Source organism: Anas acuta, chromosome 3 (genome assembly GCF_963932015.1).
Source record: "Anas acuta chromosome 3, bAnaAcu1.1, whole genome shotgun sequence".
In the NCBI taxonomy this organism is placed as follows: domain Eukaryota; kingdom Metazoa; phylum Chordata; class Aves; order Anseriformes; family Anatidae; genus Anas; species Anas acuta.
The window spans coordinates 116933324-116952419 of NC_088981.1; the positions used below are offsets into that span (position 1 = coordinate 116933324).

A 19096-nucleotide genomic window follows, 5' to 3' on the forward strand; every position below is an offset into this window, starting at 1 on the left:
CTCCCCCCCCCACACCACGGGTTTTTGGGTTGTGGGGAGTTTTTTCCCCCCATAAAATGCCTGGTGGGTGGCTTTGCAGACCCTACAACCCCAGGATGGAAATTGGGGTGACACCGTGGGTGCCCACAGCTCGGTGACGCCGAATATTTGGCACGAGCTGCGCCCTCCCCGTAGCGGGGACGGGGGGTTTGGTGTGATGGTCGGACACCCCAAAAATTGAGCTGGGTGGGGCTGGTTAAACTGGGAGCAAACTGGGAGAGAAGAGGGAGCGAACTGGGAGAGCAGAGAGGGGGCTGTGGGGACCCCCGTGGGGCTTGTGGGGACCCGAGGAGGGAAAGAAACACGCAGAGGGGGCGAGGGGGGGGGAAAATCGAGCTGCAGCATCTGAAGAGGGACAAAAAACCATTGTGGGGACAATGTGGGGGGGGGGGACGGGGCCTGGACGTGGCTGGCACCGGGGCGCGTGGCACCCCACAAGGGGGGGGCCCTGAACAATCCCTCCTTTGAGCTCCAGGCTCGGGGCACGAACCCACCCCTGAGGTGCCAAAAACATCCCTGAAACCCCAATCCCAAAGGAAACGAATTTTTTTTTGGGGTGGGGGGGACACAGGGCTTGGTGCCGGAGCCCCCCCAGGTGGGGTCGTGACGCTCGGTGACCCCGCAGCACCTCGGCGGCCCCCCCCCCTGCAGCTTCTCCCCGGCCTAATTTTGGCTAAATGAAACCCAAAATAAAAGGAGGCCAAGGAGATTTGGGTCTGCCCAAAACTCTGGGGACGTGCCACGTGCCGACCCTTTTCCCATCCACGCGGGGGCTGTCCCCAAGGGGGGGGACGGGTGGGATTGGGGGGGTCAGCGTGGCACGGGTGGGATGGGGCTGGAGGAGAAAGCGGCCAAAAAATTGGTGCCGGGGAGGAAAAAACCCTGGCATTTGCGCCACTGCTTAATTTTGGCTGTTCGGCCCCATTTTCCAGCCCCCCCCCCTTTATTTTTTCCCTTTCCCAGCTCCTCCCAAAGCGGGGTCCCCCTTGGCGAGGTTGGGGAGCCCCCCTTGGGAGCGGAGGCTCCCAAAAAAAAGGATGCTGAGAGCTCTGTGGGGTTGGGGAGGGGACAAAAAGCAGGGAGGGAGAAAAAAAAAAAAAAAAGAAAAAAAGGAAAAATTAAAAAAAAAATAATTAAAAAAGCACCGCCCTGCCCCAGATTGGGCAGAAATGACATCATCGCCCGGCCGGGAGCCAATGGGAGAGCCGCCTGCTTCTCCGAAATCTCGGCTGTCCCTATAAATTCTGGATGATAAAGGGAGGGGGGGGCGAATGGCAGCCGGTTCAGCCCCCCCTTGGGGGGGGGTTACAGCCCTGAAACCCCCCCAAAAATGGCACTGGGGAGCTCCGTGCCCAGCTGGGGGGGCTGCAGGGATATTTGGGGGTGGGGATGGAGGAACTTATGGGGTCTGTAGGGTCGGGGATGCCCCCCAGGTTGGAGGAGGGGGGGGCATCGATCCTGTCCTGCGTGCGTTTGGCTGGGGAACCCCTGGAGCTCCCGCAGCCAAAAATAAGTCAGAAACTGAGATTGAAAATAAATTGGGAGCCTTCAGCTGGCTGCGAGGGGGAAGGTTTGGGCTCGGGAGCTCGCCACGCTCAGGTTTTGGGGTACAACCCCCCCCCCCCACCCAAGTAGCTCGTTAATTCATCATTTCCCCCAAACAATTTTGTATTTTTCACCGAAACGGGTGAAATTCACCAAATTTCCAAGCATCGGGGGTGTGCCGGGGGGGCGTTGGGCAACGTCCCCATGGGGATGGGAAGGAAACGGGGACGCTGACACCAATTTTCCTCGGGAACGGGATCGCGTCAGCCCCACGTAAGCCAGGCGGAGGACCCCCCCGGGTCGCCCCCACCCCCATTTTCCCTTTTGTTTTCCTGCCAGCAGCTCCGCTTCCTAAGGAGCATCCGATGCAAATGGGGAGAAACCATGGAAACCGGCGTTAATATCAGCATCCTACCCGCAGATCCCATACAGCACGGGCACCAAAACCATCCCGGAGGGGACGGGGACCCCCCCCGAGGAAGCTGTCCCATTTTTTTGGGGGGGATTCGGGCGATGCTGCGAGGCTGGGGACACCCGGGTGGCCTCGGGGTTTCCGGGGGAAAAGGGTTTTTTGGCGCAAAGTAAAAATTGATCGATCACCGCGCTCACACCCACGGGTGCTCGGAGGGGATTTGGGGACACGGGGTGGCCGCTGTCACGTCCCCACCGCTCCTCCAGGCTTCCCCGAGGTCGGTGGCCCGGCTCTGGAGGAGTTTTTGTCCCCTTTTTTCCAACCTCTGAGCCTCCAAACATAAATTCCACATCTGGGGGGTTTCTGGAACGGTCCCTGAAAGGAGGAAGGTGGGAAAAGAAGGGACGTTGCTGTCACCGATGTCCCCACGGGTGGTTATTTATTTTTCAGCTCTCCCAGCCGTCCCAGTTGGGTTGTTTTACTGGAAAACCAGGAGCCCCCGAGCTTGGAAAGCCCCCCGGCTGCTTTCATTTTCTATTTACAACCCCCTCACTTTTGCTGGAAGAGCAGGAAAGGAACCAGAGCGATCCGGGGACAGCTGCTGAGAAACGTTGACACAGCAATACCAGAACCCGATTTTTATTAAAGATTTAAAAAAAAACAGAGGCACTACATACATAAATTCTTTTTTTTTTTGTTCCCTTTCTTTCCTAGGGAAAGTTTGTCTTAAAACCGGACGCAGGCAGCTACACGGGGGTGTCCTCGTGGACGCGCACCCGGACGGGGCAAATGCGCAGCGCCCTGGGCAGCGCGCCCACCGGGGTGGCCCCCATGTAGAAATAGGGGAAGACGGTGCCCCCGAATTTCTCGTGGAAGGTGTAGATGTGGCTCCTGCGCTCGGCGTCGTAGAAGGAGAGCTCCCCTTCGTCGCAGTCCAGCTCCACCCGGAGCCTCCCCAACTCGCCCAGCGTGGCCTCCGAGCGAGCGGCGTTGGAAGCCCGGCACGTCTCGCCGTCGGTGGGCAGGCGGTAGAGGTACCAAAAACCGGAGCGGGCGTCGTGGTGAAAATTCCAAGGGGTTCTCCCCCGGGGTCGAGCCACCCCCACCCGCCAGTTGGTGATGCCTCCCAAATCCACCTCCCAGCTGTGGAAGCCGGCGGAGAAGCCGCGGGAGCCCAGGATGCAGGGGGCGGAGGTGAAACGCTCGGGGTTTTCCGTCAGCAGCTTGTAGCCCCCGTTGGTGACGCTCGTCAGGTCCTCGGACACCGAGAGCCAGCCCGCGGCGGAGTTGGGGTCGAAGCTGAAGGGGACTGAGGTGGGGAGATTAGGAGGGCTGAGCCTGGATTGCCACGGGGATGAGCTTTATTGGGGGGAGCGTGACCCTACAAGCACCCACCCACCCGTCCTTTCCTTTCTGGGGACAACCAAAGGCACGAGCCCGCCCCTGCGTGGAGAAATTAATTTTTGGGGGCTTTTTTTGGGGGGTTTAAGTGCCTCGGAGCACCTTTTTGCACCCAATCCTTGTCTCCCCAGCCCCATCAGAGGCAGGCACAACTGCCCCAGCACCCGCTGCCCCATTCAAAGGCTGCTCTCGCCCTTTTTGGGGAGCCCCCCCGTGTCCCCCGGTGCCTCACCCACGGTGATGTTGTCCAGCATCTTCTTCCACACGTTGTACTGCAGCGAGCCCAGGTACTTGGCGGTGTCGATCAGCATCCCCGAGGCCACGGCCTCCGGCTCCTCCACCGTGCAGGCGATCCTAGGGCAGGACGGAGCCGGGTCGGGGTGGAGGCAGGGGGTTTGGGGAGGGTCTTTTGGCAACTTTGGGTTTCTACAGGGGTTTTCCTACCAGCACCCTGCGTTTTCTCCTCCTGGGCTCGGTGCAGGAGCAGAGCAAGAGAAGGTCCTGCCCGCAAGGAAAGTCCCCACACCAAAAATCCCACCCGTGCCCTTCTTCCCCTATCGGGGTTTTAATGCTTCGACCCCAAGAGCTGCGATGCTGCTCCATTTTTGGGTGTTTTTACCCTGCCTGAGGCACCCGTGGGGGCCCCCAGCACCTTGTCCTGCTGGAGCACGCTGCCCTGAGTGTCCACAACAGGAGGGGACGTGCGGGTACAGGACGTTGTGTGGGGCAGGGACCTCGTTTTGTGGGTACAGGGGTCACAACCGGGGCTGGGACTCACCTGCGCTTGCGGTTCTTGTGGGTCTGAAAGAGAAGAAGACACCGAGCATCAAATCCCTGCTCCTACGGGGTCCCGGGGGGGTTATAAACACCCCGAGGATCTCCCAGCGCCGCTGTGGCCTCGCTTGGGGGAGCCACGAGGACCCCAGGGGGGGGTTTTTTACCATGAGGAAGGTGTAGTCGTCCTCTTTGAGGTCGTCCTGGAGCTGGCAGGCTTCGTTGAGCAGAGCCCGGCTCTCGTCCGACAGCTGCTTGATTTTGCCCTCGACGAGGTCCTGCTTGCGGCGCGTCTCCTCCTGCAGCTGGGCCAGCAGCGCCTTCTCCTCGTCCCGCAGGAACTCGTGCAGCTTCTCAAACTCCTTCTTGATCTGCTCCTCCAGACGCACGGCTTCCACCTGCCCGGGGTGGGGGATTTATCACAGCTTTCCCCCGGCTCGGCACCCCCCGGGATCCCCGAAATCCTCCCCAAAACGGAGCCAGAGCTCTCCTCCGGCTGGGAGCTGCCCACCCCAAATAAACGGCCCCGCTGCCTGGGGTGTGCTCGTTGTCACCCAGCCCCGGGGGGGGGGCACCGTGTGGCCGCCCCCCACCCCATCCCCAGCCTCGCACCTGGTTGTGTTTGGAGATGGACTCGTAGCTGCGGTGCACGGTGCCGAAATCCTTCACTTTATCCCGCAGGGAGGTCTCCATGTTCTTCAGCTTGGCCTGCGGGGGGGAGACGCCTTCAGGACCCTCGCGAGCCTACGCCCCCGGGTTTCGGATGCGGAAAGACAAGAGCCCCAACCCCAGCAGGACGAGGTTAAGCAGGATCCTCGCTCAGCCCAACCCCTTTTTTTCCCCATCCTGCAGCCGAAGCCACCCAGCGCGCACCTCGGGGCCGTGCGCCGGAGGACGTTTGCTCCACGGCAAGTCCTCCACCCCGTTTTTTTATTATTAAACCTTTTTTTTTTTATTATTATTCAACACGCTGTCAAATCCTGGTTTTCCCCCGTGCCGGCTCCGTCCCCGCGACATTTGAAATAAATCTGGCGAGCTCCCCGCGGGGCTGAGTCACGGCAGCCGCGGGTGCTGGCACGGGGCCTGGCCCCAGCCCTGTCTCCTCCTCCTCCTCTTCTTCCTCCCCGTGTGGCTCCACGGGGCTGGGGCTGCCTCTCCCACATCCCCCCCTTGGCTCTGGGGCTGGGTTGTGCGCGAAAACCCTCCCCAAAAAAAAAAAAAATAAATCAGCGCGCCCAGCCCCGAGGCGCTGCCGCTGCTGCTGCAATAACCGGCACGGCCGGATCCAGCTCAGCCAAAAATAAAAAAAATAAAAAACACAAAACAAAACACGCGGGGAGCGGGCAGCTCTCCAAACCCCTCCCCTTCCCCGCAGGCTTTTTTGGGGCGAAGCGTTGAGCCCTCAGGGCCAGGCAGAGCGTCGGGAGCAGGGTGCAGCTCTCGGGGCGCTCCCCACGCAACCGATCCCTTCTTTTTTTTTTTAATTTTTAATTTTTTCCCCCGGATCATCTCACCCTGAAATCCGCAGCCGTCTCCTGCACCGGCCTCATCTTGTGCCCCTCGTGCTGCTTGGAGCTCTGGCAGGAGAAACACGCCAGCTCCTTGTCGTCCAGGCAGAAGAGTTTGGCTTCCTCGTGGTGCACGGTGCAGAGGGCGGCCGGGCGGCCCCGCCGCTGCCCTTCCTCTTTTAGGATCATCTCCACCAGGTTGCTGAGCGTGTGGTTGACGTGGAGGTCGTCGGGGGAAGCGGGTTCCTTGCAGACGGGGCAGAGGTGGTACTGGTGCTCCCAGGAGCGGCTCACGCAGCCCTTGCAGAAGTTGTGGCCGCAGCAGAGGGTCACGGCTTCACGGAAGGGTTCGTAGCAGATGGGGCACAGCAGCTCCTCCTTCAAGGTGGACGCGGAGGACGAAGCTAAAATCACCGAGCTGCCGGGCGGGGGGCTGGTTGCCTTCTCCATGGCGCTGGGGAGAAGAAATAAGAAGGGCAGGGGGGATAAGGAAGGTTGGAGGGAGGCCAAATTTGGGTTTCCCAGAACCCCGAGTGGAAAACCAGCCCCGGTTCCTGATGCAATCGGCTTCCTGCCTCTGACTCACCCCCTCCGGCTCCCTCCCAAGCTGGGCACGGGCCCTAAGTGACACCGCTGGCCTGGGCGGGCTCCGGGATGCTACGGGGCAGGGGCTCACAACCAGTAAAAGCACCCCAAGCCCCCCCTTTATCCCTTGGAGAGCCCCCCAAAGTCCTGTAGTGATGTGCTCGGATCCCGGTGCTTTTCCTCCGGTCTGGATGCTCGCCCCCGGTGCTCGGTTCCTCGCCCCCGGTGCCACCCCGGGGGCTGTTCCCTTACCCCAGGTGCCCCCCACCACGGTGCCAGGACCCCCATCCCGGTGCCAGGACCCCCATCCCAGTACCAGGACCCCCATCCCAGTGCCCAGACCCCCACACCACAGTACCAGGACCCCCATCCCAGTGCCAGGACCCCCTTTTCCCAGTGCCAAGACCCCCATCCCAGTACCAGGACCCCCATCCCAGTGCCAGGACCCCCTCTTCCCAATACCAGGACCCCCACCCCGGTCCCCAAACCCTCACCCCGGTCCCCAGACCCCCCGGTTGCCCCGTACCTTACTGAGGGCGAGCGGCAGCGCTTGCAGCGTCCCCTCCGGCGTGCGGAGCGATGCGGGGGCCGTGCGGGGGCCGGCAGCATCCCGAGAGCGGAGCTCGGAGCCGGGCTGAAGGCAGCGAGGATGTCCCGGGAGGCGGAACGGGGTGGGAAGAGGCAGGGCTACGGGGAGGGCTCACGGCAGCCGGCCCGGCCCCCTCCGGGCTCGCTGCTGTCCCTGGAGCATCCTCATGGGGAGAGGGGAGTGTCTTGGGGTTGGTGTTGCCAGCCCCATAGGGTAACAGCCCCATAAGGAGCATCAGGTCCCCCCAGAAGGGGAGCAGGAGGAGGGGGAAAACTATTTTCAAGGGCGCAGATGGCGAAAAAAAAGGAAAAAATAAGGGTGTTGTGCTGCTCGGGAACTCACGTGTGGTGGGGAAGGGTTGGTGCTGTGCTGGGGAGTCAAGGATAAAAGATAAAGTTGTCGGGATTCCTGAGCTGGGGGTGAAGGATGGAGGGGGAGGGATGCGACGCAGCCTTCTTTGAGATAATTCACCCTGTGGCACTGCTTTGGGCTGGCATCGCCTGAGAAATGGGGAATTTGGGTACAGAGCGGGGACTGACGAGGGAAAAATAATCGAAATTTTTTTTCGGGGGGAAAAAAAACGAATAATCGAGGGAAAAATCACCTTCAGAGGGGAGAGGAGCGCATGGAAAGGACACACAAACACCTGGCACAGGTGTAGGAGAGGTTTATTAGCCCCAGCCGGGAAGCTTTGGCTCATTCCAGCATCAGTTTGGGGCAGAAAAGAGCCCCCAGCACTCACCGTGCCCCCCAGGGGCAGAGCAGCTCCAGGTCCAGGCGCTGCACGGGAGGGGACAGCAGTTTGCTGGTCACCTGCGGGGAGAGGAAGATGATGGTGATGATACCAGGTCCCTGCCACCACGTCCTGTGCGTGGGGACGGCGAGGAGCAGCTCGGGGACACGTCCCCGTGCTGGAAAACCCCTCTGGTGTGGGATCACAGCTCTTTGTCCCATTTTTAGGGACCCCACGCTCACCCCGGAGGTGCTGTAGCGCTCCAGCATCAGGCACAGCTCCAAATTTTGCTGCTGCAGCTCGGCCAGCTCGGCCAGCAGGCTGGCTCTCCGCGTCAGGACGTTGCTGCGAGGGGAAGGCAGAGTTAAAGCGGCCCCAAAAGAGAAGCGGGGAGGTGTCAGCGGGGTCTCTGGGGGCTGTGAGACCCTCGTCAAGCCCCGTTTGTAGGGATACGGGGAGCTGAGCCACCTCCACCTCCCTGCTGGGGGGTTTTTGGGTGGTTTCCAGCACCACTGAGGGCCAGCACCCCCAGGCAGGTGGGGACACTCACTAATATTCCTCCAGAGCCACCAGCAGCGCGTCCCACAGCTTTAGGGTTGTCTCTGGGATGACGTGTGCCAGGGCTTCCCAGTACTCCCCGTCCTTGGAGCTGTCCCGAACCTGCAGCGCCTCCTTTGCTGCCCTGCTTTTCTCCCTGAGGGACCCAAAATAAAGCCCCCAGGGGTGCTGTCCTTCGTGGGTGACAACCGACCCCGTAGCCTTCAGCTGCGCTGAGCACCTTCATCATCATCACGCCAACGAGCACGACCCCGCAGCTGCCTCTAGGGCGATGCAGCAGCCCCTAACCCTGCCCAAACAACCCCAAAACCCTTTGTCCCAGTGATTATCTGGCTCTCTCCCCGCTCTGCTGTGCCCTTCGTCCTACCTCGGCTTATCAAAACCCCGAACAAATGCTCTCAGGATCCTGAGGACATCGTCAGCATGGATGCAGGCAGATGGAAGGGGGCCCGGCGGTCCCTGAGGAGATTTGAGCTCACCGGCCTCGCTGCCCGCTCTGTCCTCCCCCAAATCCGTGACATCTTCTCCACTTGGGCTTCCCTGGTGGTGAAGGGAAGCTCAGCGGGCTGGGCACGGTGCCCTTCTACCACCTCCTCGTCCCCAAAAGCCACCTTGGGCTTCCAACCACCCGCAGCTTTAGCATATTTAGGGAGTTTGGGCAACAACTCGTGTGTGAGAGGCCCTGGGAAGCTTTGCAGAAGATCCTCACAACCCCTCAGCCTCGTTTTTTGCCACAGGCTCTGCTTGCACCACGGAAAATGGAACCCTGGGGGTTCAGGTGATGTTCTGCTTCCCCTTCTCTCAGCGTGGGCTCTCCCCACTGCTGCCTCCGCAGTCCCACCTGGCTGAGAGGCGCCTCCTGGGCTTTGAACTTGAGGAAGAAATCCACCAGCCGCTGCAGCTCGTCCTCGCTGTCGATCTCGAGGGCCTGGGGAGCAGAGGAACATCTCTGAGACAACACGGGAAGGGGGAGCGAAACGAAATGCATTTTTTAGGGTCTTGTGCAGGATCTGAGAGGGGGGGAGCAGCGAGAAGGGGTTTGCGTGAGCCAGCCAGAGGTTTCTGGTGGTGGGAGTGTCTGAGAATAGAAAGAGGGAGCCTGGAGGTGTTCGCTATCAGCAGGACGGCCTCAAGCCAAGAAGAAATCTTGGTGCTTCATGCCCTCCTGGGGTGCTTCTCTCCCTTCCCTGCCACAAAAAGCCCCCAGCAAGCCCAGCTGGACCCCCCTCGGGCAGCTCAGTCCCGCTCCTGAAATGCACCCAGACGTTTTTTTAAGCCATTTCTTGGGCCATCGTGTCCTGCACACAGATTTCTCACACGTGACTGCCGGCCTTCCCTCAGGAAACGCATCCCTGCAGCCCCTGACGGGTTTAGATGTGGTGATCTGGTTCAGTGGAGGACTGGTTAGCGTTGGACTGGGTGATCTTGGAGCTCTCTCCCAACCTGGATGATTCTGCGGACTGATAACTCACCGAAAAGATGGAGTCGAGCCTCAGGAGGGTGCGTTCGTGCTTTCCCAGCGCGCGCAGAGGCCTCAGCAGCTTTCTCTCAATGAGGAAACCCTTGGGAGACACACACAGAGGAAGCACAGAAACAGCAGTGCCTCCATTCACGTCCAGAACTCAGCCCCCTGCAGCCTGCCCTTCCTGAGCAGGGCAGGAGCAGCATCGCCACTCACCGACTCGTCGCTCAGGAGCTCCAGGATCCTCTTGGCAGTCTTCTTGGAGATGTTTGGCAGAGGTGTGACTCTATCCCCAGCCTTCGCTGTGCTTTCTTTTCTTCTTTCTCTGTCACTCACTTCTTCCTTCTCAGCTTTTGCTATGTTTTCTTTTCCTCCTTCTCCACAGCCCACTTCTTCCTTCTGTTTCTCCTCCTCTTTCGCTTTCTCCTCCTCTCCTCCACAGCTGCTCCCTGAAACGCAGAAAAAAGTTGAGCAAAAGTCTTTAGATGCTTTGACCGTGCTCCCCAAACCAGCACTGGCCACTGTGGAAGTCACCAGGGAAATCCCAGATGTTCCCTGAGACCTGGAAAGGACCCCAAAGAGCCCAGGATGCGAGCTGGCTCACTTGGAACTGGGTTTCCCAGTGCCACAGGGGTGCCAGGGGCTCTGTCCCACCTGCCAGGACCTCAGCAGCCAGCTTGGTGGCCATCCTCTTGGCCTTGTAACGCCTGAGGGGGCCGATGTTGTTGAGGAACCAGTGGCGAGGCTGCTCCCAGGGCAGCCCCAGTTGCTGGGTGTGAATGATGCGATCCGCATCCAGGGCTTTCCGCATCAGCCGCTTGGCTTCCTCCTCGTTCATCAGCCAGACCTCCGTGAACTTCTCAGCGTCGCTGGCAGCAAAATGCCTGTGCAGAAGAGAGAAAAAACCATGGCAGTGAGCTCTGAGCCCCAAAATGAGTCAGCTTCTCTTTGTACCTCACTCTGAGGCCTCATCGGGGTGGGTGGCCGGCACGCAGCCCACCTCATCCTCTTCTGCACCTCCTTGCACTGCCCGGTGATGCGCTCGCAGTCGGCTGCCAGGCTCTGGTTCTCCTCTCTGAACTGCTTCTCTTGTTTGTCCAGCTTTGTCCTCAGGTTATTCAGTGAGCTGTGCAGCCTGAAGAGGGACAGCAAAGCTGGGGATTCCCAAAAAGGCACCTTTGGGCGAATCCAGCGTGGATGAAGGCTTTGGGACTTGGGGCTGTCTGTCTGCTAGGGACTACTCAGTGCCAAGGTGTGACTGAGCCTGACCCAGCTGGCACAGTTTCCCCTCTGGTAGCTTATTCAAATTGTTTTGGGGATGGCACTGCCCTGGGATGGGCTGGGACAGAGGTCACTGGCCTGTGAAAAGAAAAGAGAAAAGAGGAAAGAGGAAAGAGGAAAGAGGAAAGAGGAAAGAGGAAAGAGGAAAGAGGAAAGAGGAAAGAGGAAAGAGGAAAGAGGAAAGAGGAAAGAGAAAGAGAAAGAGAAAGAGAAAGAGAAAGAGAAAGAGAAAGAGAAAGAGAAAGAGAAAGAGAAAGAGAAAGAGGAAAGAGAAAGAGAAAGAGAAAGAGAAAGAGAGACAAAGAGAAAGAGAAAGAGAAAGAGAGACAAAGAAAAAGAGAAAGAGAAAGAGAAAGAGAAAGAGAAAGAGAAAGAGAAAGAGAAAGAAAAAGAGAAAGAAAAAGAGAAAGAAGAAAAAGAAAAAAGAAAAAAGAAAAAAGAAAAAAGAAAAAAGAAAAAAGAAAAAAGAAAAAAGAAAAAAGAAAAAAGAAAAAAGAGAAGAATACTGGGAGGTGACAGTGGTAAGGCAGAGCCCATCTTCCAGGGATGTTTTTGTTACCTGTTGATCTTCCTCTTCTGCCGGGATCTGATGATGGTGTTCTCCTCATCCTGCTTCTTAAGCACCAGCAGGTTGTACTCCAGCTTCTCCTGGTTCAGCAGATAGGCGGCTTTGGTCTGCTGGAGCTGCCTCTCCAGGTTCTGGCATTTCAGAAAACACAAAAACGAGCTGGGCCACGAGCAAAAGCCACACCCAAAGCCAGGTCTTACTAAATCTGCATCTCTAAGTCTCATCTTCCCACAATTTCTCCCAGCTGGCCACGTGGCATGCATGGTGAGTGATGGAGATGTTGGTTGTCCACGCTGCGGGACCATTTTTGGGGAAAGGAGAAGGGATTGAAGTTGTACCCAGCTTATGCTCACTAAGGCACTAACACGGGCCTCGCTCCTCAACCTGGCTGCTGATTTTCATCTCACTTTTCAGAACTGAGTGCCTTTGGGACCTCTGCCCTCCTGCCAGTTTCATTTAATTAACCAAAAGGCTCAGAACTTGGAGGAAGGGACGCAGGGGAGTGACCGCAGGAGCTCCAGAACAAACCAACCGACACTTCTCTTCCTGCACTGATAAATTTGTGAGCACGGGGTCTCGCTGCACAGCCTGGAGGAAAGGAAGAGCTGCTCCCGGGGCTGATTGCTGCTGTTTCGTGGGGCTGCTGCTTTCAGAGAAAGAACCACGGAATGGTTTGGGTTGGAAGGGACCTCGAAGCCCCCCCAATTCCAACCCCCTGCCACGGGCAGGATGCCAGCCACCAGATCAGGTTGCTCAGGGCCTCGTCCAACCTGGCCTTGAATAATTCCAGGGATGGGGCAGTCACAGCTCCTCGGGGCAGCCTGTGCCAGTGCCTCGCCGCCCTCGGAGGGAAGAATTTCCCTCAAGGTCACAGCAAACTGCAGAGCAGAGAGACCCAACTCTGCACCAGATGCTCAGAGAGAGCCTGGCTCTCTGCCCGGGGGGGCTCTGAGGGCAGGAGAAGGGGTCCAAGCAGCAGGAGAGAGGCAAGGAGCACGTTGCTACCTGCTTCAGGGCTCTCCTGAGTAGCCCTGTGTGCAACAGGGAGCGTACAAACAACCTGCACGGCACCCAGCAGCAGCCCCACCTGCCTGGGATCAAAGCCTGACCGAAGCCATGATGAAGGCAAATCCCTGCAGGGCCGAGGGATGTTCCCCCTCGCAGCAGCTGGAGAAAAGCCACGGCCCAAAGCCCATCATTAAAACGCTGATTACCATCTAATAAAACCGGGGAATACTCATTAGCCTCAAAAACACGGGGCTTCAGCTTTAGCTCTCGACTAAGCTCGTGTTTCAGAGACACCTCGGGACAATGATGTCACTTGTTAGTAAGTGACAACTTCCAACTTCTCTTGTCTTATTCTTGACCTGGAAAGGTGAAGTCTGGGCTATAAAGAGTTAGGACAGAGTTAATTTTCTTTCTAGGAGCTGGGAGGGTGCTGTGTTTTGGCTTAGGATGAGAAGAATGCTGATAACACCCCGATGTTTTAATTGTTGCAGTGTTTACACCAAGCCAAGGACGTCTCAGCTTTTCCCTCTGTCCTGGCAGCAGGAGCTGGGAAGGGACAGACCCAGGACAGCCGACCCCAAACTGACCAAAAGGGGTATTCCATCCCAAAATGGGGTCACGTTAAACGATATATAGGGGCGGCTAGCCAGGGGGAGGAGGGCTGGACAGCAAACGACCGGCACAGACGCTGTTGGTAACCACCAAACAAATCCTTGCCATTTCTGGGCTTGAAATCTCAAACCTTGATCTGAACGTTAATTTCAATCTTCCCTACCAAAACCCAAACCCCTAACTTTTACTTGCATCTAGCACGGGGAAGTCATTCTCCTCCTCCACCACACAAGACCGTGCGTATTTGTAGACAAATCTCCTAACACAAACCTCTCCCCTTGTCTAAACAGACCCAGTCCTTCATTCTTTTATTACAGGCCATTTGTTTGCTTGCTCAAGACTCTCCCCCCCTACTCCCTAGTGTGTTGCCAAATCTGGACAAGGACCTGTAGGTACAAAGTGGAGAGGAACGGTTACTTCCCTGAATATAAAAATAATATATAGAATATAAAATATTCTATATAGAATATATAGAATATAAATATAGAATATAAAATATATAGAATATAAAACCTTCTTGAAACTGCAGCTAGATTTTTACACCAGCAGCAGTGTCATTTGTGAACCTTGATCTCCAGCGTGCTGCTGCCTCCCTCCCCAGGTGGTTCAGGGATGGTTTGGGACTTTACAACCTCTGGGTTATCAGATGAAGATGAAGACAGCACAGGGTCAGGACTGTCCCCCTGCACTTGGCCTTTCAGGCTGAAAAAATGCTGGGGAAAACCAAACCCCACAGCCTGGGGCAAATCTCACAGCCTAGGGAAAAATTGTGGAAAGGCAGAGGTGCACTGCTTTGTTCCCACTGCTCCTCACAGACAATTGGGTGCATTAAGAGGTGTCTGCATCTCTGGGAGGCTGTGGCTCCGGGGTTTGGGACGACTGTACTCTGTCACCGTGTGCCTGGCTACCTCAGAAAGGGCAAACTCACGATAATTCTGGTGTGATGTGGGCTTCAAGGGCATTAGAGAAATTGTGGGGCTGCGGTTAGATGTCGGAGGGAAAAGCTCATACTTCCTAGGCCAAGGACCCTGACAGAATGGCAATTAGTTTGCTCTGAAACGATCTGGTGTCAGGACGCTCCAACTGATTTTATTTATTCAATAATCTTTTTATTCAATAGATTATTGAATCTATTTGATTCTCCTCGTAATCACCATCCCAGAAGTAGCAAAGCTCTCAGCCTTCCCAGTTGCTTCACACCTCCTTGCTCAAGTGCTACAGGAGTCTAAGCTGCCCCTCCGAACCAGCAGTCCAACTAAAAACCCAGCGCGAGCTGCCCCCGTGGCACACGTCTGCTCTTCCTCTACCTGCACGTCATTCTCCAGCTGGATCTTCATGCTGTTGTACTCCTCTTCGTCCTGCACCCGCAGCTGGTTCAGCTGTTTCTCAAACTCTTCCACCTTCCTCATGCGGGCGTGCAGGTATTCCAGCTGTGGGCAAAAGGGAGAACACCAAACATTAACGGTGACAGCTTCCTGCCACGATCACAGCTCCCTCAGCCAGCACAAAACAAGGTCATGCAGAAATAATTCCCTAAAAGAGCAGTCTGAAAACTGCCCCTCTGTCTGAGGGAGCCAGGTGCCTCCACACACACTTGTCTTTCTCACTGCCAGACAGCAGCTCTGGGCCTGGAAGCTTTTATGTACCTCGTGGGGATGTTACCTCTTTTGTGTTGTGGGCCTGGATGGCCTCCTCCCACTTCTTCCTGTTGCTGTCCAGCAGCTCTCGCCGCTCGAACTCAAAAGTTTTCTGTAAAAGAGAATTTCAGTGACAATTTCAGGCTCGTCCTCATCAGGAGAGGAGCTGGTGCTGCACGCGCTGGCCTGATGTCTCCTCTCACAGGCAGAAACCTGACGTTGCAGCCACACCGGGCCTGCTGCTAACAGCCACGCAGAGCCCAGAGGTGCCCCGGTGCTGGGTAGCCCCGAGAATTCCCTGGAAATCTGTGGAAATTTAACTCCAGCCCAGCCCGTGCAATGAGCCCGAGGCTTTTTTTTGCCGTAAATCTGGAGAAAGGAACAACTGCAGGCCTTCCAACTGGATTCTCCCTCCACCAAAGGGGCCGTACCTCAATGTGATGCAGTTTGTGGCGGTAAGTTTTCAGAATGATCCGGATCTGTTCCTCCATCCTCTCCAAAAGCAGGTGGATGTCTTCCGACTGCTTCTTCATGGCCTGCACGTACTGCTCGTCTTTGTTTTTCAGCTCCTGGAGGAGGATAGGAGATGGTGAAATCGGAGAGATTCGTTTTTCTAGGAAGCCTCAGGGGCTCACAGAGTGTAAACCCAGATGTTGCCTTTACCAAAAAGGAAGAGGGGATGAGGGTGAAGGGATAGAGAATCCAGGGATGGGTAAAAAGGAAACTGGGAGGAAAGATCACCACTGCCATGCTCCCCGTGCTACCTGCTGCAGTTCACCGATGAGCTTGTTCTTCTCCTCCAGAAGCAGCGAGCACTGCTGCTGCTGCTGGTTCAGCAGCTGCCACAGCTCCTGCGGGACTGTCACGTCCTCAGCCAAGGCCCACTTGGAGGAGATCTTCTCAGACTCGTAGGCGCTGGACTTGGCTTCGTTCTCCAGCTTTTTCAGCCTGCAGGCAGTGGGGAGGAGAAGGTAAATTGGGAGCTGGGGCAGGGCAGCAAGTTCTTCAGCTGCTGCAGACACGGTTCAGTGGCCTGGCCCACGTACAACGCCACAGGAGCACTCCCCTGCATGATTTAATCTGAAAAGTGTCCTCCAGATGTCAGCGGAGCAGCAGCTTTCCCCCCCCCAAACCTCCTCTATGGGCACAGCTCCTGGTTCCTTCAAGATTTCCCCAGCTGAGGAAGGGTCAGAGCTCTTGCTACAGCCAGTTTGCCACAAATTGTTCCTACAGTGCCCTCCAAAGGCAGCTTGGAGCAAGGACTTGGTGTTTCCCCGCTGATCTCGGGGCAGAAGAGGCAGGGCTGAAAGAGCCAGAGCCTCGGAGACTGCACAGGTTTGCTTGGGAAGCCACACAGAGGGGGATCAGAGAATAACGAGGCTGGAAAAGCCTCAGGAAATCATCGGGTCATAACCATCCTATGCTCAGGGAGCTGCACGAACATCCGGACTGCTCCTTCCCAGCGGTGCAGACCCAGAGCACAATTTCTTACCTCTGCTGCTTCAGCTCTGCCTCTTCCGCCCTCCTCTGCGTTTCCCTCGAGTCCGCAGCCACCTGGATGTTGGTCACCATCTGCGTGCCTTCGAAGAGCAGCTTGGCCAGCCTCTGTGAAGGAGGTGGTGCACGCATTACACCCTGCGAGCTGAGCTCTGCGGGGAAGGGACGCTCAGGATTCACCCCAGGAATCGCCTCCCACCCTTCTGTCACTGCCTCTTTTCACGTCAAGAGTGCTGTGACACTGGGAACTGCACAGAACTAGAAGGGTAAAAGCAAATGCCTACAGGTCAGGGACACGAGAGGACCTTCCTTGCCCCACTGCCGCACCTGCTGGCTCTCCTCCACCTCCTTGTGGCTCCTCCTCTCCTCTTCCTCCTCCTCAACCTCTTCCTTTGGCTCCTCATCTTCTCCGAGGGCTTGCCTGGGCAGAGGAGAGGAAAAGTTGGGGTGGAAGCGGACATTACCGTTAAGGTTTGGCGATGGGGTCCCCAAGCACCTAACCCTAACCCAGTGCCGCTTTGCAACTGGGATCCTGTGCCAACTGGCAGGGAGTGGGGATTTGGGGCAGTCCCTGACCCAGAACCAGCCGGGTGAGAGGTCCTGGACCCAGTAAAGGCTGTCATGGGCACGCTAGGTCCTTGCCCCCTGCCAGCTCACGGTTGGGGTGCTCAGACCCACTGCCCGTGTGGGGTAGGGGACGTTCCGAGACCTCTGGTGCCAGCTCAAGGACGGTCCCTGAGCTTGTGGGAGATCGCAGAATCATCTAGGTGGGAAGAGACCTCCAATATCACCCAGCCCAACCTGTGATTTAACACTACCCAGTCCTCCCCTAAACTATATCCCTAAGCTCTACATCTAAACGTCTTTTAGAGACCTCCAGGGTTGGTGACTCTACCACTGGGCAGCCCCTTCTAGTGCCTAACAACCCTTCAGGACAGCCCAGGGCGAGCCGGTCCTGGTGCGGGGGCGCCACCTCAGGGAAAAGGAACCCATCCACGACCAGAAGCCGGATTTTGGGGCGCAGACGCTGCAATTGGCGCTGTTTTGGGGCACTGTTTGGGAGCGAGGCCTGGCCCTGTCAGGCCTCAGTGAGAGGGCCCCGGGGGGGGGGCGGCTCCCCATTCCTCACCGGCGCTTGGCATCGAGGCGGGCGGCGATGCGGCGGCGGCGAGCGGCGATGCGCTCCTCGGGGCCGGGGCCGGGATCGGGGTCGCTGTCGGGGTCTTGAGGGGTCGAAATCGGGGTCGGGGCCTGGGTCGGGGCCTGGCCCCGCGGAGCCTCCTCGGCGCCCGCCCCTCGCCTCATGGCGTTCCCGTTGCTAAGCAACGGCGGCGCCGCGCATGCGCAGAAGCGCGGCGCATCCGCGGTTGCCTAGCAACGAGGGGACTACGCATGCGCACTGCGGCAGCCCCCCCCCCCGTTGCTAGGCAACGGGGCGCGCGCTTTTTTCTCGAAGCTTCCATGCCCTGGGGATGGAGGGGTTGGGGGGTGTAAGGGGGTGATGGTGGGGTCCTGGGGGGCTCTGTTATGGGGTCATGGAGCCATCACGGCTGGAAGAGGCCTCCAAGGACTTGTCCAATGTCCCCCTGCCACCAGTGTTCCCAGTAAACCCCCCCAAGCACCAGTTGAGGATGGGGGTTGAAGAATGGGGGCTTGCTTAAACTCATTAGTGGTGTCTAAATAAAGCAGTCGTTATTATTAAAGTTAGGAATGGGAGAACGGGGGTCGCTTAATGGCATTAGGGTAGGTGTTGCTGGGTGTCTTGGCTTGCTGCTGTGCAAATTAACCGAAATGAGGGGTCTCGGGGCCTCTCACAGAGGACGTTTCCTGACAAAAATGGGGAATCTGCCTCAAAAAACAGCTGAGACCAACCTTGTGGGTTGGGCAGGAGCCGAGGAGCAGCTGAGTCTGTACAAAGGCAGGGGGTCAGCTGGTGGTGATGAAGAGGAGGAATCAACCTTCATCCCCACGGCCCCCCGATGACCACCAGCAGAAGGCATTTTTTTTCAACAAAAGATGTTTTTGCAGTGGGAAATTCCTCTAACCTTGCATATTCAAAAGGGATTGTGTGGCACTGAAGTGTGAAGCAGATGAGGGGAAGGTCCCCCTGTCCCAAAATAAGGGGGATAGGTAAGAAAAAACAAGATGAGCAGTACAAAATCAGGAAAAAACAAAAATCATGGGCCCTCTGGTCACGAGAGAAGGAGGAAAAAAAGAAGGAAAAGGAGAAATTAGTGACTGGTCAAGTAAAATTGTACATGTATGGTATAGAAGGGCATCGAGGAGGTTGTGAACCTGCAGTACTCAGGCAGTGAGAAATGGGAGAAATCAGGTGTTGGGTAATAGGGGATATAAGGTTAGGATCAACTTTTACTGCTTGCAGGACGCCCGCCATTAATCTCAAATAAAATAACTTCACCGAAGATGTGTCTGAAGAAATTTCTTGAGATTTTTCTCACACCCCCAACAGCAAGCGAGTGTGGACAGGAGTTTTATTGGAGAATCCCGTGACTTGAGCTTTCCTGAGCTGCTCCTTCCCCTCCTGTTTCACGCTCCCCCATTCTCATCTGCCTGGATTTGGCTGTGCCCACCCTGGGGCAGCTCCCTTCCCTTCTCAGAAGGGCTTTCTCCTGCCCACCCTCGGCCACCAGACCCTTGGTTGCTCGGATTTGTCCCTGCTGTCCCTGCATGGGAACGCTGAGTGCGGCCCTGGGGCCATGCCACCCATTGTGTGGCAGTGGGGTGGAACTGTTGCATCACAGCTTCGGGGGGCATTGGGGGGCTTTGGGGGGCTCAGTGTCACTTTGCCTTCGTGGTGGTGAGCCAGAGGCTGAGCGAGAAATTAAATTCGTGGCTTAGGAGTGTGGAGCTGGGAGAAGGAGCAAGG

The 19096-nt window shown here is 57.1% G+C and overlaps 2 protein-coding genes across 4 annotated transcripts; both read right to left on the minus strand.

The window, feature by feature from the left end:
- Nucleotides 1-2698: 2698 nt before the first annotated feature.
- TRIM35 (tripartite motif containing 35) lies at nt 2699-7104 on the minus strand. Of its 3 annotated transcripts, none has more exons than XM_068678988.1 (7): nt 6796-7104; nt 5686-6133; nt 4784-4915; nt 4339-4569; nt 4176-4198; nt 3630-3751; nt 2699-3305 (listed from the first exon to the last, which is right to left on the minus strand). In XM_068678988.1, exons 1-7 carry the CDS (start codon nt 7086-7088, stop codon nt 2743-2745), a joined length of 1812 nt encoding a protein of 603 aa, XP_068535089.1. In that variant the 5' UTR covers nt 7089-7104; the 3' UTR covers nt 2699-2742. The 3 variants fall into 3 exon arrangements, with proteins under 3 accessions (XP_068535089.1, XP_068535091.1, XP_068535090.1); XM_068678990.1 differs by having other exon boundaries at nt 6791-7094; XM_068678989.1 differs by having other exon boundaries at nt 4784-4879; nt 6796-7090.
- A 400-nt stretch (nt 7105-7504) lies between these two features.
- On the minus strand, nt 7505-17540 carry DRC1 (dynein regulatory complex subunit 1). Its single transcript, XM_068678987.1, has 17 exons — nt 17339-17540; nt 16537-16630; nt 16205-16317; nt 15477-15660; nt 15144-15281; nt 14738-14824; nt 14383-14505; nt 11447-11586; nt 10607-10741; nt 10261-10490; nt 9823-10055; nt 9617-9706; nt 8986-9072; nt 8512-8684; nt 8137-8280; nt 7829-7931; nt 7505-7666 (listed from the first exon to the last, which is right to left on the minus strand). The coding sequence occupies exons 1-17, from the start codon at nt 17512-17514 to the stop codon at nt 7592-7594; spliced, it is 2325 nt and encodes a 774-aa protein (XP_068535088.1). The 5' UTR covers nt 17515-17540; the 3' UTR covers nt 7505-7591.
- Nucleotides 17541-19096: the final 1556 nt, after the last annotated feature.

Bases quoted from the DNA above. Each gene is read 5' to 3' on its own strand.
- TRIM35 (XM_068678988.1), bottom strand. From the start codon at position 7,088: ATGCTCCTTATGGGGCTGTTACCCTATGGGGCTGGCAACACCAACCCC. The intron at 4,199-4,338 runs GTAAAAAACCCC...CTTCTCTTTCAG, and splicing joins ACGACTACACCTTCCTCATG to ACCCACAAGAACCGCAAGCG. The intron at 3,306-3,629 runs GTGAGGCACCGG...TCCCCACCTCAG, and splicing joins GCTGGACAACATCACCGTGG to TCCCCTTCAGCTTCGACCCC.
- DRC1 (XM_068678987.1), bottom strand. From the start codon at position 17,514: ATGAGGCGAGGGGCGGGCGCCGAGGAGGCTCCGCGGGGCCAGGCCCCG. The intron at 14,825-15,143 runs GTACGGCCCCTT...TCTCTTTTACAG, and splicing joins ACAAACTGCATCACATTGAG to AAAACTTTTGAGTTCGAGCG. The intron at 10,491-10,606 runs GTGGGCTGCGTG...TCTTCTGCACAG, and splicing joins GAGGTGCAGAAGAGGATGAG to GCATTTTGCTGCCAGCGACG.